At 47.4% G+C, this 16,394-nt stretch overlaps 1 protein-coding gene across 1 annotated transcript; it reads left to right on the forward strand.

The window, feature by feature from the left end:
* Positions 1-21: 21 nt before the first annotated feature.
* On the forward strand, positions 22-15,771 carry Usb1 (U6 snRNA biogenesis phosphodiesterase 1). Its single transcript, XM_051169357.1, has 7 exons — positions 22-144; positions 1,576-1,742; positions 5,863-6,046; positions 11,176-11,229; positions 12,292-12,397; positions 13,877-13,960; positions 15,344-15,771. The coding sequence occupies exons 1-7, from the start codon at positions 41-43 to the stop codon at positions 15,446-15,448; spliced, it is 804 nt and encodes a 267-aa protein (XP_051025314.1). The 5' UTR covers positions 22-40; the 3' UTR covers positions 15,449-15,771.
* The last annotated feature ends 623 nt before the right edge of the window (positions 15,772-16,394 follow it).

Below are 16,394 nucleotides of genomic sequence, written 5' to 3' on the forward strand. Positions count from 1 at the left end.
CTGAGGTTGTCAGCGGATCTAGCTTGTGGTCAAGGGCCCCATGAGCGCGGCGCCCCTGGTGGGCTACAGCAGCAGCGGCTCCGAGGATGAAGCCGAGGTCGCCACTGTGGAGCGGAACAAACCGGGATCTGGGGGCTACCGTTGGTGAGGAGCGAGGAAGTTTCTCTCGCGAGGGCGCGATTCTTTTGCTAACCCAGTGGGACCCGAGCCTCAGGGGTGACCGGGAGGCCCATTAAGAAGAAAAAAGGGGAACCGAGCGTGGTGGTGCATGCCTTTAAATCCCAGCACTCGGGAGGCAGAGGCAGGCGGATCGCTGTGAGTTTGAGGCCAACCTGGTCTACAAAGTGAGTTCAAGATAGCCAGGGCTACACAGAGAAACCCTGCCTCGGAAAAAAAAAAAAGAAGATAAAAGGGGACGTCGAGGGAAAGGATTCAAAACACACCCTTGAAAAGCCCCGGAATCTCAATATCTCTATTCCTCCCCCTCCCCTCTTTCCCCTTTCCCCCTCCCCTCCACCCCTCCCCTCCATCCCCCACCCTCGCCCTGGCTAAGGCAAAGTTGGGAGTGAGGGCACGGGTTCAAGTCAAACCCTCTCCGCTGGTGCATGATGCGCAACAATGTTTCTTCCAAGATCTGTTTCCTCATTTGAAAACAGTGCAGTAATAACCAAAGCTTTTCAGCCGGGCGTGCACGCCATTAATCCCAGCACTCCGGAGGCAGAGGCAGGCGGATCAAGGCCAGCCTGGCCTACAAAGCGACTTAGGACAGCCAAGGCTACATTGAGAAACCTTGTCTCGAAAAACAAACAACAACAAAAAAAAAAGCTTTTCAAGCCGGGCGTGGTGGCGCACGCCTTTAATCCCAGCACTCGGGAGGCAGAGGCAGGCGGATCGCTGTGAGTTCAAGGCCAGCCTGGTCTACAAAGTGAGTCCAGGATGGCCAAGGCTACACAGAGAAACCCTGTCTCGAACCCCCCCCCCAAAAAAGCTTTTCATTTCGTCTAATAAACACTCAATGGATAGTCACTGGGAGACACACTAGAGACTGGACGCCCCAGGTGGGCGCAAAACCCATAGGCATCTTAGATTTAAAGGGCCTTGGGTTCTTAAATACCTGTCTTTGCTGATTGCAGTACGTCAGTTCATTGCACAAGAGCTCTAGCAAATAGAAAATATGCTTTACATACTAGGGAATTAATCTAAGCCAAGATCACAGAACTACTTCAGTTCAGGCCTGTCCAGATAGGCAATTAAGGACCTCCAAGCCACACTGCTACCTGCTCCTGTTTCCCATGGGGACCAAGAGCCCCACAGAGGTCTGCCTCCCAGAGAAGCTGGGAAACATCAGTAGTTCTAGAGAGCTATGGATCTCTAGACGAACCTCAAAACACCTGCCTGGAAATCGACACTCAGCCACTGTGGCTGAGGGAAGAGGATGCAGTCTGAGGCCAGCCTGGACTACATGGCAAGATGCTGTAGAAAGAATCACTGTGCATAGGGGCTTGGAACTTGCGTTGTATGTGCAAAGGGAGACGACGCTAAGAGGATAAATGCTTGTTCTTTCTCGTTCTGCAGTGGCCAGGACCTGGTTCCCAGCCAGAGGTTTCCAGTGCCTGACAGCGTACTGCGCATGTTCTCCAGCACAGAGGAGGGGCCCGAGGATGACAGTGCAAAGCATGGGGGGCGCATACGCACCTTTCCCCATGAGCGGGGCAACTGGGCCACCCACATCTACATACCATGTGAGTCACTTACTAATGGCAAATGGTCAGAAACAAGTACATCCCTAGCTATAGCTTGGAGGAAGAAACCAGGGCCCCTGTGTGCTAGGCTCATATTCTACGCCAGCCCTGAGGAGGTGACAGGCTCCCTCAATGCTGAATCAGACCTCACTGCACTGATTGTTCTGCGGGTTACCAGGTGTCCCGGGGTCTTTATTTCCACACCTCTAAAGTGGGAGTGATAATATCTATCTCTTTGGAAGATTAAATCAGATAATCTATGCCAAGTCCTTCACAGCACTCTAAAGCGGTGGCTCCAATTTTGTGTAGACTCTACCATTATCAGCATCGACCATCACAGAGCTACATTTCTCACAACAGATAAGCCCACTTTTGTTGTTGTTTTGGGGGGGTTGTTTTGACTTGGTTTTGGTTTTCGGGGGGTTTTTTTGTGACAGGTTTCTTCAAGTAATTCTAGAGCTATCCTAGAACTCAGAGGTCTGCCTGTCTCAGCCTCCTCAATACTGGAATTAAAGGTATATGCTGACACCACCCAGCTTGAATCCACATTATCATCACCAGACTTCAGTTTATTATGACTAATTCTTGGTGTTGTATATTCTATGAGTTTAGACAAACTTAAAAATATGTGCCATCTATTTTATCATGCAGAGTAATATCACTGCTATAAGAATCCTTCATGCGCCGGCTGGTGGTGGTGCACACCTTTAATCCCAGCACTCAGGAGGCAAAGGCAGGCAGATCACTGTGAGTTGGAGGCCAACCAGGTCTACAAAGTGAGTCCAGGATAGTCAAGGCTACACAGAGAAACCCTGTGTATAAAATATGAATCCTTTGTGCTCAAGTTAGCCATCCCAGTCTCCACCAACCATTTGTTTCCACAAATTTGCCATCTCCAGAATGTCAGAATTAGGATCCTTTGGTATATAGCCTTTTCACATTAACATTTTTGACACAGAAGTATGAATTGAAGGTTCCTCTATGCCTTCTCACAAGCTGATAGCTCATTTCTTTTTATTGCTAACTAATATTCCATTGTCTGGCCTACCACAGCATGTTGACCTACTAAAGGATATTTTGGTTGTTTCTAACCATGAGCAGATATGCATAAAAATGCTTTAGGCTGATCTGGTGTGGTGGCACATGCCTTTAATCTTAACACTCCGGAGTAGAGGCAAGTAGATCTCTGAGTTCTAGGCCAGCCAGAGCAGAGCTACACAGTGAGACCTTGTCTTTTGTTTGTTTGTTTGTTTTTTGTTTTTTGTTTTGAGACAGGGTTTCTCTGTGTAGCCTTGGCTGTCCTGGACTCCCTTTGTAGACCAGGCTGGCCTTGAACTCACAGCGATCCGCCTGCCTCTGCCTCTGCCTCCCGAGTGCTGGGATTAAAGGCGTGCGCCACCACACCCAGCCTGAGACCCTGTCTTAAATAAAATAAAAAAGTAAAATAAAATATGTGTGTGCACAGGGCATGGTAGCACACACCTGTAATCCCAGTACTCAGGGAGGTAGAGGCAGGCAGAATATCTGTGAATTTGAGGCTAGCCTGGTCTACAAAGCAAGTTCAGGACAGCCAGGGCTACACAGAGAAACCCTGTCTTGAAAAAAACAAAAACAAACCAAAACAACAAAAATAAATAAATATAATATATGTGTATCCATGCACGTGTGCCTTGGCTTTCGTGCGGACATGTTTTAGCAGCTCCTTGGTGTAAACGATAAGGAAGGTGACTGATAGATGATTGTATGGTAACAGTATGTTTAATTTTTCAAAAAACCACCAAATCTCCCCCACAATGGCAATACTGTTTCGAATTTCCAACAGAAGTGAATAAGTGTGACCTTGTTGCCTAGTGGCACTTAGAAGGTAGAGGCAGGTGGATCACTGTGAGTTCAAGGCCAGCCTGGTCTACAAAGTGAGTCCAGGATAGCCAAGGCTACACAGAGAAACCCTGTCCTGAGGCCCCCTCCCCTTGCAAAAATAAAAAAAAGTGCCCTTGTCAGCCCTTGCTGCTGCTGCTGTTCTGTATTGCAGAGTAGTGCTTTCTCATTGTTGGCTGATACAGAGTGTCTTTCAGGTGCTTTCTAGTATCTGTCACTCTTCCTTAATAAGATGTAGATTAGGATCTGGGGCCTATTATTTTGAGGGTATTGTTGTTTGTTTTGTCTTTTCCAGACAGCTCTAGCTATCCTGGAACTCACTCTATAGACCATACCTTAGGGATCAACCTGCCTCTGCCTCCTGAGTGCTGGAATGAAAGGCCTGCATTGGTCTTGTACTTTAATAAACTTATCTCTCTTTCTTTTTAAGACAGGGTCTCCCTGTCTGGCCTGGAGCTCACTATGCAGACCAGGCTGGGCTCAAACTCACTGAAATTCACCTGCCTGAGCATCACAGATGCTGGGATGGTTAACACCTGTCCTTTTCCAAGTTTTCTGAATAAGTTCTAAAGGTTCTATATTCTTTCTGTATTCTTTATCAGGTATTTCTCAGTCAGTCTGGGGCTTTGTTTACTTATTTATTTTAATACTCTTAGCTGTGTCTTTTTTTTTTTTTTTTTTGTGCCAAGTACTATTTATTTGCTTAATTTCATATGATTCTATACTGATTTCACGAATTTCTTTTTTTTTTTCCTTTTTTCATCTTTTTTTTATTAATTTATTCATATTACATCTCGATTGTTAGCCCTTCCCCTGTTTCCTCCCATTCTTCCCTCCCTCCCATTTCTCCCCTCCTCCCCTCCCCTATGTCCGTGACCGAGGGAGACCTCCTCCCCCTATATATGCTCTCAGAATATCAAGTCTCTTCTTGGTAACTTTAGCTGTGTCTTTTACAGATCAGACATTTTTAAGTTTAATTAGGTTGGTCTTATTGTCACAGCCATTGAACAATATAGTGGTCTGAATGTCCCACTCAAAGGGAGATTGCCATATGCAGACCATAGCCACCTGCTTCTGGTTTTGTTGATTTTATTGATTTTACATTTATTTCTTCTCTAATGTTAATTATTTCTTCTGATTACTTTGAATGAATTGACCACTGCCCCCTTGTAGATTCCTAAAGTGAAAGCTTAGGTCATGTATTTTATTTATTTATTTATTTATTTATTTAGGCTGGTTGGTTGGTCGGTTGGTTTTTCAAGACAGGTTTCTCTGTGTACCCTTGGCTGTCCTGAACTCACTTTGTAGACCAGACTGCCTGGAACTCACAGCAATCCACCAACCTCTGCCTCCTGAGTGCTGGGATTATTTATTTATTTTTAAAGATTTACTTTTTAGGCCGGGCATGGTGACACATGCCTTTAATCCCAGCACTCGGGAGGCAGAGGCAGGTGGATCACTGTGAGTTCAAGGCCAGCCTGGTCTACAAAGTGAGTCCAAGACAACCAAGGCTACACAGAGAAACCCTGTCTGGAAAAACAAAACAAAAACAACAAAACAAAACAAAAGATTTATTTTTTAGGGCCTGGTGTTGCATGAGTTTAGTTCCAGCACCTGAGAGTCAGAGGCAAGCATATCTCTCTGAGCTCAAGGCTAACCTGAGCTACATAGTTTCAGGACATCCAGGGCTACATAGAAAGATACTCTCTCAAAAAAAAAAAATATTTATGTGCCTGTGCTTGCTCACATGTGTATGCAGGTGCCTGCAGAGGCTGAAATACAATCTGTGAGTCACTGTGGGGGCTCTTAACCGCCAAGCCACTTCTCCAAGCCCGCCCATGGATTTAGGTCAAATAGATGCCTTTAGTGCTGGAAGAACCCTTATAAGATGTTTGCTGATGCCTACAAATTTAAACAACTTGTAATTTCATTGAGCTAAAACATATTTGCAAGGCCGGGCATGGTGGTGCACACCTTTAATCCCAGTACTCGGGAGGCAGAGGCAGGAGGATCACTGAGTTTGAGGCCAGCCTGGTCTACAGAAGCGAGTCCAGGACAGCCAGGGCTACACAGAGAGGCCCTGTCTCCAAAAAAAACCTTAAATAAATAAAGTAATGGTAGGCTGTGCAGACGTAGGCTACTCCTGAAACTAGACTCTGAGGGCTCCCCTGCCCTCTGGGCTTTGTGTTCACCTGTGACACTTTGGCTAAGAGGGCAATCCACCTTCCCTGCTGTTTCCTAGATGAGGCGAAGGAGGAGTTCCTAGACCTGCTTGACGTGTTGCTGCCCCGAGCTCAGACATTCGTGCCCCAGCTGGTGCGGATGGAAGAGTTCCACCTCAGCCTGTCTCAGAGCGTGGTGCTCCGCCACCACTGGATTCTCCCCTTTGTGCAGGTGCTCAAAGACCGCATGGCCTCTTCCCAACGGTGAGCATGTCCTTCTTCGGTCACTTCGCCTCCTTTCCTGGGCTTTGGTGGGCTTGGAGGCAGGCATGGTTAGAAGAGAGCGGGCCAGACTTGCAGGCCTCCTGAGGCCGCTGTGCTGCCCACGCACGCAGGCAGCTCACCTGAGCTCCTCCATGCTCTTCCACTGTGTTGAATATGGAGCACCTGCTGTCTGCCTCTCAGCTCACACCTGGGATTTCCAGCACTCTTGTTGCCGAATATGTAAGAGCCTCTCTCTTACTAGTACTTCCACAATTCTGCACAGTGCAGTTAGGTTCTGACAGCAATGTCCCAGAGTTCTTGCAGCCTCACAGGCTAAGGGCAGCCTCCCACAGGCTGTCCTCTACCGTAGATGCCAGCTACACAGTAGGTTAACCAAGTATTGTGATTTTATTACAGATCAGAGCTTCTATGACTCCATGCCCACCCTCTCCTATGGACCATTTGCTAGAATGACTCACCAGGGAGACGGCTCACTTTTATTTATTTAGTGAGACAGGCAGGTCTATAGACCAGGCTGGCCTTAAAGTTATAGCAATCCTACCTCAGCTTCCTGAGTGATGAGATAGGTATAAGCCACCACATCCAGACCTACAAAGGAGAGAGAGAGAACGAGAGAAATGAGAGAAAGGGAGAGATGAGAGATGTCACTGAGCTACATCCCGAACCCTTACAATGCATATTTTAAAAGACGGAAATGAAGAGCAACCAAAGGGACAGGGGTTAGAAAGGTCACAATTGGCCCCACTCCGGGTTTTTTCTACCAACTCAGGGCATTTCTGCACTATTTTATACTGCTATTGAAATGTCTTGCCTACTCTTTTACCAAGTCTTTTCCAATTGTTCTATGGATCCCTTAGTGGCAGGAGTCACCTGGTGCTGCTGCTGTTTTATGAGCCACCGGCTCATCCATTCACCCTCATGGCCACTGTTCCCACCCCCTCCTCTCTTCTGGAGCAAGAGCGCCTCCTCCTGGGACTGTGGCTTCTCTCTGAAGGAAATCTGGTTCTTCACTCCATCCATAGGTGCTTGCTCAGAACTGAGCAGGAGCAAAGAGGTTCCTTCTTGGGGTTCTCAGGGTCCTCTGAGAGCTGGTTCTATAAAGAACTCGCAAAACTACCTTGTTAGTAGGCTTCTGAATCTGCTTTTATTTCAGAGTCTGTCCTAGTGTTCAATTGCTGTGACGAGAAACCATGACTACGGCAACTCTTATAAAGGAAAACATTTAATTGCAGCTGGCTAATGGCTGCAGAGTTTTAGTCCATTACTGTTATAGCGGGAAGCATGACAGCACGCAGATAAACATGGTGCTGGAGAAGGAGCTAAGAGTTCTACATTTCGATCTGCAGGCAGCAGAATGGGACTGTGTGCCACACTGGGTAAAACTTAAGCAAAGGAGACCTCAAAGCCCACCCCCACGGTGACACACGTCCTCCAACAAGGCCACGCCTCCAAATAGTGCCACTCTCTATGAGCCAAGCATCCAAACATGAGTCTATTGGGGCCATACCTATTCAAAACACCAGAGTCTTTTTTAAAAGATTTAAAATTATTTTTAAATTTATGTATTTATTATGTATACAGTGTTCTAACTGCCTATACACCTGCACACCAGAAGAGGGCACCAGATCTCATTATAGATGGTTGTGAGCCACCATGTGGTTGCTGGGAATTGAACTCAGGACCTTTGGAAGAACAGACAGTGCTCTTAACCTCTGAGCCATCTCTCCAGCCCCTTCAAAATATTTTTAATTTTATGTTGTATGAGTATTTTGTCTGCATGTATGTATGATGGGGGCCGGAAGAGGGCATCCGAGATATGGAAGGTTACGAGCCACTATGTGGGCACTGAGAACTGAGCCCCAGTCCTCTGCCAAAGCAGTCGGTGCTCTTACCCACTGAGCCATCTCTCTAGCCCTGTCTGCAGTCTTTCTTCATAGACGCCCCATGAAGGAGAAAGGCAGGTGGAAATAGAACCTTCTAGTGAAGTCCCGCCCTCTACTTAGGGGGCCTGAGGCTCAAGAACTCTGGAGTGTGGCTCTTCCAGATGGAAATGCTTCCCACTTGGTTGAGGGGGAAAGAATTTGCTCCAGTGCAGTCAGTTGGAGAAAGTCAAGACTAAAACTCATCTCAGTCTAGTCTACCATGATTGTACTGTCAGACTTACTGAGCCAGCCATGTGGCATCAGGATGATCACAGGTGCCAGAACCAACCTGAATTGGCTTCACCCAAGGGGAATGACAGGTCCAAAGATAAGACGGCCCTAGCTCCCTGCATGAGTAGATGGAGGTAACCGGAAGGTGTTACCTGAGTTGTGCTCTGTCCCCCAACTTGGCTTCCTTCTATCAGTGACAAGGGAGCTACCAATATGTGTGTATATTTATTTTCATATATGTGAGTACAGGCACATACAAACCACAGCATGCATGTAGAAGTCAGATGTTGGTCTTCACCCTCCACGCTGCCTGAGATAGCACCTTTACTGTTGTTCTGCTGTGTGTCTCGGGCTCTGTTCCTTGTCCACATGGGAGCACTGAAATTACAGGTGCTTCTGCTACTGTACCCAGCTTTTACATGGGTTCCAGAGTCTTGAATTCACATCCTCACTCTTGTCCAGCAGACCCATTGAGCTATCTCCCCCACCCTTCAGGCTCTTTTTATTGGACTTGAGAGGGGATGCCTCAGCACTTAAGAGCACTGACTGTTCTTACAGAGGACCTGGGTTCAGTTCCCAGCTCTACTTGTCAGCGCATACTCTCTGCAATTCTAGTTCCAGAGGCTCTGCTGGCCCCTTCTGGCATCTATAGGCACTCCATACACGTGGTGCACCATGTACATGCAGGCAAAACATTCATACAAAAAAATAAGAAAAATCAATTTTAGTGTGTGTTGTGTGTGCACACATGCATATGTGTATGAGGGTCTGCACCTTTGTGTGCATGTGGAGGCCAAAAAAGTCATTAGCTGTCTTCTATCATTCTCTGCCTACTCCTTTGAGGCAGGATGTTTTCCAAACACCTGGATCCTTGTGTTTTCTTGGGTTGGAAGCCTACAGGTTCCAGCAGTCCTCCTGTGGCAGTCCCACTTTTCACTGAGGTTACAGGTGCTCACAGGGTGCCCAACTTGTTAGCTGGGTTCTGGTATCAGAACTCCAGTCTTCATGGTTCCCGAGTGTTCCTAATCACTGACCCAGTGCCCAGGTGTTTGTTTTGTTTTGTTTTAATAGTTTCAGCAGAAGTCATGGGAATGCCTTTTGTTAGTCTGACCCTGTTCATACTCCTCCCCTGTAAGTAAGCAGTGGAAAACCCTTTCCCTTTGTTCTAAAGAATGCTGCCCTTATCTTACTGGAGCTCTGTTTCCCGGGCAAACCAGCATTCAAGCTGGGTGGTCAGCAGCATTGTCATGGTAACAAGACTGACAGGTGCTCTGCAGGCATGCTGCATGAAGGCCAGAAGCCAGTGCATGGGAATTCATGAATGAGATCTTTGGGGGAGCCACTCCTTGGGCCTCCTGTGAGTACTAACTAGTTCTTTAACAGAGCAGCCACCTTGATGGGTGCTGGAAACTGCCCAAGAGTCATTGAAAGTGGTATGAGCCAGGCTGGAGAGATGACTCATCAGATAAGAGCACGGTCTGCTCTTCCAGAGGTCCTGAGTTCAAGTCCCAGCAACCACACACTAGTGGAATCTGATGCCTTCTTCTGGCAGGCAGGTGTACATGCAGATAGAGTGCTCACACATAAAGTAAATAAACTCTTCTAAAAACAGAAACAGCATGAGTCTCTGTGGGATAAGTGTGTAGCCTGTTGCCCTGTTTACTTGAGGGCCAGAGAGCAGCCCCTGGACTGCTAGATTGGTGTCTTTGAAGACATGGATTTGATGTTGTCCTTGCTCCATTTTCTGCCCCGTGTCCTCAGTGAAGCTGGATCAGCTGTAAACTCTCAGTTTGGGGTTTTTTTGTTTTGTTTTGTTTTGTTTTTAAGATTTATTTATTTTATTATTATGTATACAGTGCTCTGCCTGCATGTACACTTGCAGGCCAGAAGAGGATGTCTCATCACATTATACACAGTTGTGAGCCACCACGTGGTTGCTGGGAATTGAACTCAGGACCTCTGGAATAGCAGTCAGTGCTCTTAACCTCTGAGCCATCTCTCCAGCCCAACTCTCAGTTTATTGTCTTGAGATGACCAGGATAGGCAATGCAGCCTTGACTCTGGTTCTGAGTGAGTGGGGTTTTGGCCCTACCTTCTACAAACAGAGATCCACTTCACCAAAGCTTAAGTGAGAGCAAGAGCTTTGCAATCAAATGGACTGAGCCTCAAATCCTGCCTCACCAAATTCAGCCTCCTCAGGCTTCCATTTTCTTGCCTATAATTGTAGGGCCTACCTCACAGGGTCTTATCAATTATCTGTTACCATCCACACAATGAGTGGCTTTCTCTGGTGCCCTGCAGGGCGTCTCCACAATACAGAGGTGAAGCTGGTGGTCAATAAAGTTGGTGGCTTCAAGTTGTTTCTTGGGATGAACTGCTCTCAGCAAAGCAAACTTTTTTGCTGGTTCCTGGACACTTCCACAAGCTGCAAGGGTGATCTAGGGTCCTGGGTTTTTAAAAATATATTTATTTGTATTTTATGTGCATTTGTGTTTTGCCTGCATGTAAGTCTGTGACGGTGTCAGATCTTGAAGTTACAGACGGTTGTGAGCTGCCATGTGGTTGCTGGGAATTGAACCCAGGTCCTCTGGAAGAGCAGTCAGTGCTCTTAACTGTTGAGCCATCTCTCCAGCCCCCTCAGGTCCTGTTTAACTATAGGATATTTTTAGTTTAATTTTCACTTAAATCATGGGGTAACAATATTGATTGTAAAATGAGTTAATTATATTTTTAAAGTGCTCTTTGGGGGGAGTATTTAGAGGACTGATGATGGTCCTTCGTTTGTCTGTTTGAAACAGACTTTTACTATTAGTTGAGATCGTCTGCTTGGCCTCCTGAGCACAAGGCTACAAACAGCCATCATCATCCCCAGTGAAAGTGCTGGTTTTTAAAACATGAACTATTGTTTTATTTCTTTTTCTTTTCTTGACATATCTTTCTTCTTTTAAATTTTAGATTCTTCTTTACTGCCAATCGGGTAAAGATTTATACCAATCAAGAGAAAACCAGGTGGGTCCCTGACTTGAGTCACCAGAAAGTTTTGTATTGCCAAGATTGAGGGGATGGGCGTTGTTTCCACCTGCACCTGTGGGGCATCTGTTCCTAAACCCAAACTTACCCAGAAGAGCCGAGACCAGCTTGGGGGTGGCGCAGATGTAGGAGAGCCACCGCCTCAGTAGAGAGGGAGCTATGGTGCTGGAGGCCTGTCCTGTCTGGCTCCCTCCCTGTCAGAGGGATGAGCTCCTGTCACCTTCCTTCCTGCAGTGTCTCTCACTTCCCCTTACTCAGCCAGTGCCAAATGAGGTGTGAAGAGTTCCAAGTACTGAAGCATTAAGAGAACATAAGAGGGCATTTTTTACGTTTTTTACGTGACAGGCCTCCCTGTGCTGTCCACTCACCAAGCCACCCCTCTCAGCTGCTCTGAAAGGGCTCACTCTTCCCTTCATCATAGCTTTATAGCCTTATAAGCTGAAGGGTTTCCGGAAGTGGACATTGCCAAGCAAGTGAGGACAGGATTCGTGGCTTTGGTGACATAGAGTTCATTATAATCGTTGGCCACCTTGACAAGAGCATTTCTGAGGAAGGGTTAGAGGTGGAAGACCAGACAGAGGAAGGGCACAGACCACCTTGTTCACACTGTTTCACTGAGAAGGGGGTGAGGGCTGGCTGAAGATGCAGCTTCAGGAGAGGATTTAGTTACTAAAGACAGCAGCCCTCAGAACCTGCAGCAGGAAGCGGGTACCAGAGAGCCAAGCTTTGAGAGGGGGATGAGTCCATGGGGTCTGCCCGAGAGTGGAGGCGGCAAGAGGGCGAGGTGTGCAGTGGTAGATGAGGCCACCCTGCAGGGATCCTTAGACATGAGAAGAGGAGGAACCTACTGAAGGCAAGGTTTCAATTCAGGGAAGAAAGAGGGATTTGAAGAGTCGTTCATGGAGCAGCAAGGGCATGCACAGGAAGATGGCCTGAGCCACAGCCCAGGTCCCTAGACTTCCTGTCAGATGCCTCCTGCTCCTATTTGATTGGTTTGTGCTTTCACAGGCTGCATTTCTCGTCTCTGCTGCTTCTTCCTAGGACCTTCATTGGGCTTGAGGTCAGTTCAGGGCACGCCCAGTTCCTGGACCTGGTTTCAGAGGTAGACAGAGTCATGGAGGAATTCAACCTCACTACTTTCTACCAGGTAATGCACAGGGTTGAGGAAAGGGAACAGTTTCTGCCACAGGGCTGCTGCAGCGCTGGCCCTGGAACAGAGCAGCCTCAAAGAAGCGACCTCTAGAACTCACCCATGTGGAACCCTGAGTGCCAGCCCCAGGATTGGGACCTGAGGTATTTACAGAGTCCTACATCCAAAAAACCCTTTGTGCAGCCTGAGATTTGTGCTTTCTACTCTGTAAAGTATCCATGTTTGCCGGGTCTTTCCTAAGTGGCTGTCTCCAACATTAGTAAAACGACCCTGCAGAAGAGTCGTAGCTTCACACCCTCACTATTCCACCCTGTGCCTGTCTGGGAGCTCAAAGCCAGGCTGAGTGTCATAGCGTTAAAAGGCCATTGAGTCTATTCAGTGTGTTTTTTTCAAAACCATGCTCAGATGTGCAATTATTTTTGAATAGAGGTAATTATTGTTTCTTCAAAATTGTTGACATTTTTGGGTTTTATTGATTTAATCTGGAAAGTATGGCCTCTGCTGGAATGTTGTAGATGAGAAAGTAGATAGAGCTGGGCATAAAGCATATGCCTTCAAACCTGGATGCTGGAGGTCTAAGATGAGGATGACTGTATGATTGACTTTTGATGAAGGGCTATCCCTCACCCTTGAGGGAAGGAACACACAGCTCTCTATCCACCACCACCACCCCCCATTTAATCTTTTTTTTTCCCCCAAGACAGGGTTTCTCTCTGTAACAACCTTGGCTGTTCTGGACTCACTTTGTAGACCAGTCTGGCCTCGAACTGACAAGATCCACCTGCCTCTACCTCCCAAGTGCTGGGATTAAAGGCGTGTGCCCCCTTTAAACTTTATTTATTTATTTATTGCTTATGGATGTTTTGCCTACCTGTATGTCTGTGCACCATGTGTATGCAGTGCCCTTGGAGGCCATAAGAGGGTGTCAGTTCCCCCTGGGACTAGTGTTACAGTCATTCCTTACAGAGAGTGCTGGGGATCAAACCTCTGTCACCTGGGAAAGCAGCTGGTGTCCTTTTTTTGTTTTGCTTTGTTTTGTTTAGGTTTTTTTGAGACAGGATTTCTCTGTGTGACCGTCCTGGCTATTCTGGACTCGCTTTTGTAGGCTGGCCTCTAACTCACTGCCCTCTGCCTCCCAAGTGCTGGGATTAAAGGCATGCACCACCATGCCCTGCCTCACTGCTGGTGTTCTTAGCCTTTCTTCTGAGCCAGTGCTCCTCCACATCTCTTTTTCTAAGGGTGCCATCCTGTGCCCCCATCTAACTCTAATTACCTCCAAATACTATCACACTGGGGGTTAGGCTTCCGCTATTTGCATTTTGGAGAGGAACACAAAATGTAGCGAGGAGCAGCACAAGCTGTTGTGTCTGTATGGGGACTTGACTTTAGCACTGGTGCAGCCTGGGTCCTACAGGTAGACGTCACAGACCTGCTGTGATGGGTCTGCTGTGCCTGACTCCCTGCTTTCTTCCCTAGGACCCCTCATTTCATGTCAGTCTGGCCTGGTGTGTGGGTGATGCTCGTCTCCAGCTGGAGGGACAATGCCTGCAGGAACTACAGGTAAATTTCCAGGGCAGGCAGGGACATAGATCTCCAAAAATGATGAGATGGACAAATGATGGAAAGGGAAGAGTTGGGTACTTAAATATAAATCTGTAGGAAACTAAGTGCCATAGCAGGAGACCCTCACCCACTCACCCTCACCCCACTTCCTGCACAGTGTCAGCCCTGAGGCGGCAGCAGCAGCAGCACCTGGGAGTTGATTAGCAGTGCAGGTGCCCTGGCCCTACTCCAGACTTAGGGCAGCAGAATTGTACTTTAGCCAAATCTCTAGGGCTTTGTGTGTCTTGCCTTCCAGCCCTGGTGTGGGAGGAGGCTAGAAGCCCACCCCTCAGCCCCAGCCACTTATCTGAGACCAGAAGTTTGGCTCTGGCAGTTGGAAATGGAGGGAAAATGCCAGGTGCACGGAACCTCCAGCCCTCAGATGTTGCACTATGGGTCTTGTTTTTGAGGCAGGGTCATACAAATTCTCCTTGCGTGGCCTGGAACTCACTGTAGAGCAGGCAAGCCTCAAACTTGCAGTGTTTCTTCTATCTCTGAGTTTTAGGAGTGCAGGCATGTGCCACCATGGCAGACCACATTTTGATAGCATGTGAAACAGGTAGCCTTTCTGTCAGTGTCCTGGAAGGAGAATTTTAAAAAATATTTATTTATTTATTATGTATACAGTATTATGCCTGCATGTGCTGCATGCCAGAAGAGGGCACCAGATCTCATTGTGGATGGTTGTGAGCTACCACTTGGTTGGTTGCTGGGAATTGAACTCATGACCTCTAGAAGAGCAGTCAGTGCTCTTAACCGCTGAGCCATTTCTCCAGCCCCCCTGGAAGGAGAATTTATAGTGCAGATGCACAGTGCCTGACAACTGACACCCTCCCCTGGCAGTGCACAAAGGCAAACAAACAGCAGCATGGCCCTTTGTCCATAACACTTCTGTTTTTCTCAAGAGGAGCCAGAAATCTAGATTTTTATGTGCTGTCTTTTGATTTTCCTGTGTTGGCAACTGATTAAGATTTTTAAAAAAATTCTTTGCAAGTCATAATCTGTGCAAGCTATGGGCCATCATCTCTGTAGGCACCTTCCCTTCAGCCTGATCATATGGAAGGCAGCAACGAGCTCTGATGTCTAGCTCCAATAGAGCCAGTTCCAAACTAAAGCAAGCTTCATAGTCTTCATAGTAGTCACTACCTCCAGAGCACTCTGTGCCCTCATCGTAAGCTGAGGTGATAGGCCCTACCTCATAGGTAGGGTGATTGGACAGAGCCTGGAGACCACATTGACCTGGGACCCTCTCAGCATTGCCCAGTTTGCTAGACTGGTTTTGTGGTGCTCTGGGTTTGATTCCCCCTAACATAGCTGTCATCTCTCTGCTGCTGGCTGAAGGAAATCCTGGATGAATTTGAAGACTCTGAGATGCTGTTGCGTGTGCTGGCTGAGCAGGTCCGCTGCAAGTCTGGGAACAAATTCTTCTCGATGCCTTTGAAGTGAGCCTTGTGCCCTGCCTCTGTACAGGCCAACTGAGATGGAGGAGCCTGAGGCCATCTGTGGGCTATCCTAGTCCCACATTTGGCACTGTTCCAGCGGGCTGCTCGAACTCTTCGTGGTTCTGGTGATAGGTTGGAGGGTGTGGCTGTGATGTGGTCATTTCCAGAAGTCACCAGTAGAGGGCAGCCTGGACCTCTATTTCTTCGGCTAGTCGTAGGAAAAGAAAATGAGCCTGACTGAGGAGCCCACACCAAACACACACAGTATCCACTGAGGTCTCTCCACTTCATCCACTGCCATACTCTATACTGATGCCATTGGCCATCAACCAATTTCTTTTCTTTTCTTTTTTTTTTTTCTTGTTTTTTTCAAGACAGTTTCTCCGTATAGCCTTGCCTGTCCTGGACTCACTTTGTAGACCATGTTGGCCTCAAACTCACAAAAATCTGCCTGCCTCTGTCTCCCAGAGTGCTGGGATTAAAACAGCCAGGTTTTTGTTTGGTTGGTGGGTTGGTTTTTCTTTCTTTCTTTTTTTCTTTTTCTTTTTTTCTTTTTGGTTTTTTTGAGACAGAGTTTCTCTGTAGCCTTGGTTGTCCTAGACTCTCATTGTAGACCAGGTTGGCCTCAAACTCACAGGGGTCCACCTGCCTCTACTTTCCGAGTGCTGGGATTAAAGATGAGTGCCACCACTGCCTGGCCAAAACAGCTAGTTTTTAAAATCACTGTGCCTGACTCCCCTCTGTCAAACTGGGGGTTTCAGTGAGTCTGTCACCTTCCTTTTAATCTCCTTTATTTATCACCTTTTCTCTTTATCCCATCCTGAGCCAGGAGAGGTCATTTTAGGGCCAGGGCACAGGGTGCTAATTTGCGGTCAGCAGCAGTTTTCTTCATTCCTTCTTCCCACTTACCCAGCCAGGTGCCTGGGGAGAGCCCAGCAGATGTTTCAGTT

Source organism: Acomys russatus, chromosome 26 (genome assembly GCF_903995435.1).
Source record: "Acomys russatus chromosome 26, mAcoRus1.1, whole genome shotgun sequence".
In the NCBI taxonomy this organism is placed as follows: domain Eukaryota; kingdom Metazoa; phylum Chordata; class Mammalia; order Rodentia; family Muridae; genus Acomys; species Acomys russatus.

Bases quoted from the DNA above. Each gene is read 5' to 3' on its own strand.
- Usb1 (XM_051169357.1), top strand. From the start codon at position 41: ATGAGCGCGGCGCCCCTGGTGGGCTACAGCAGCAGCGGCTCCGAGGAT. The intron at 6,047-11,175 runs GTGAGCATGTCC...TTTAAATTTTAG, and splicing joins CGCATGGCCTCTTCCCAACG to ATTCTTCTTTACTGCCAATC. The intron at 12,398-13,876 runs GTAATGCACAGG...TTTCTTCCCTAG, and splicing joins ACCTCACTACTTTCTACCAG to GACCCCTCATTTCATGTCAG.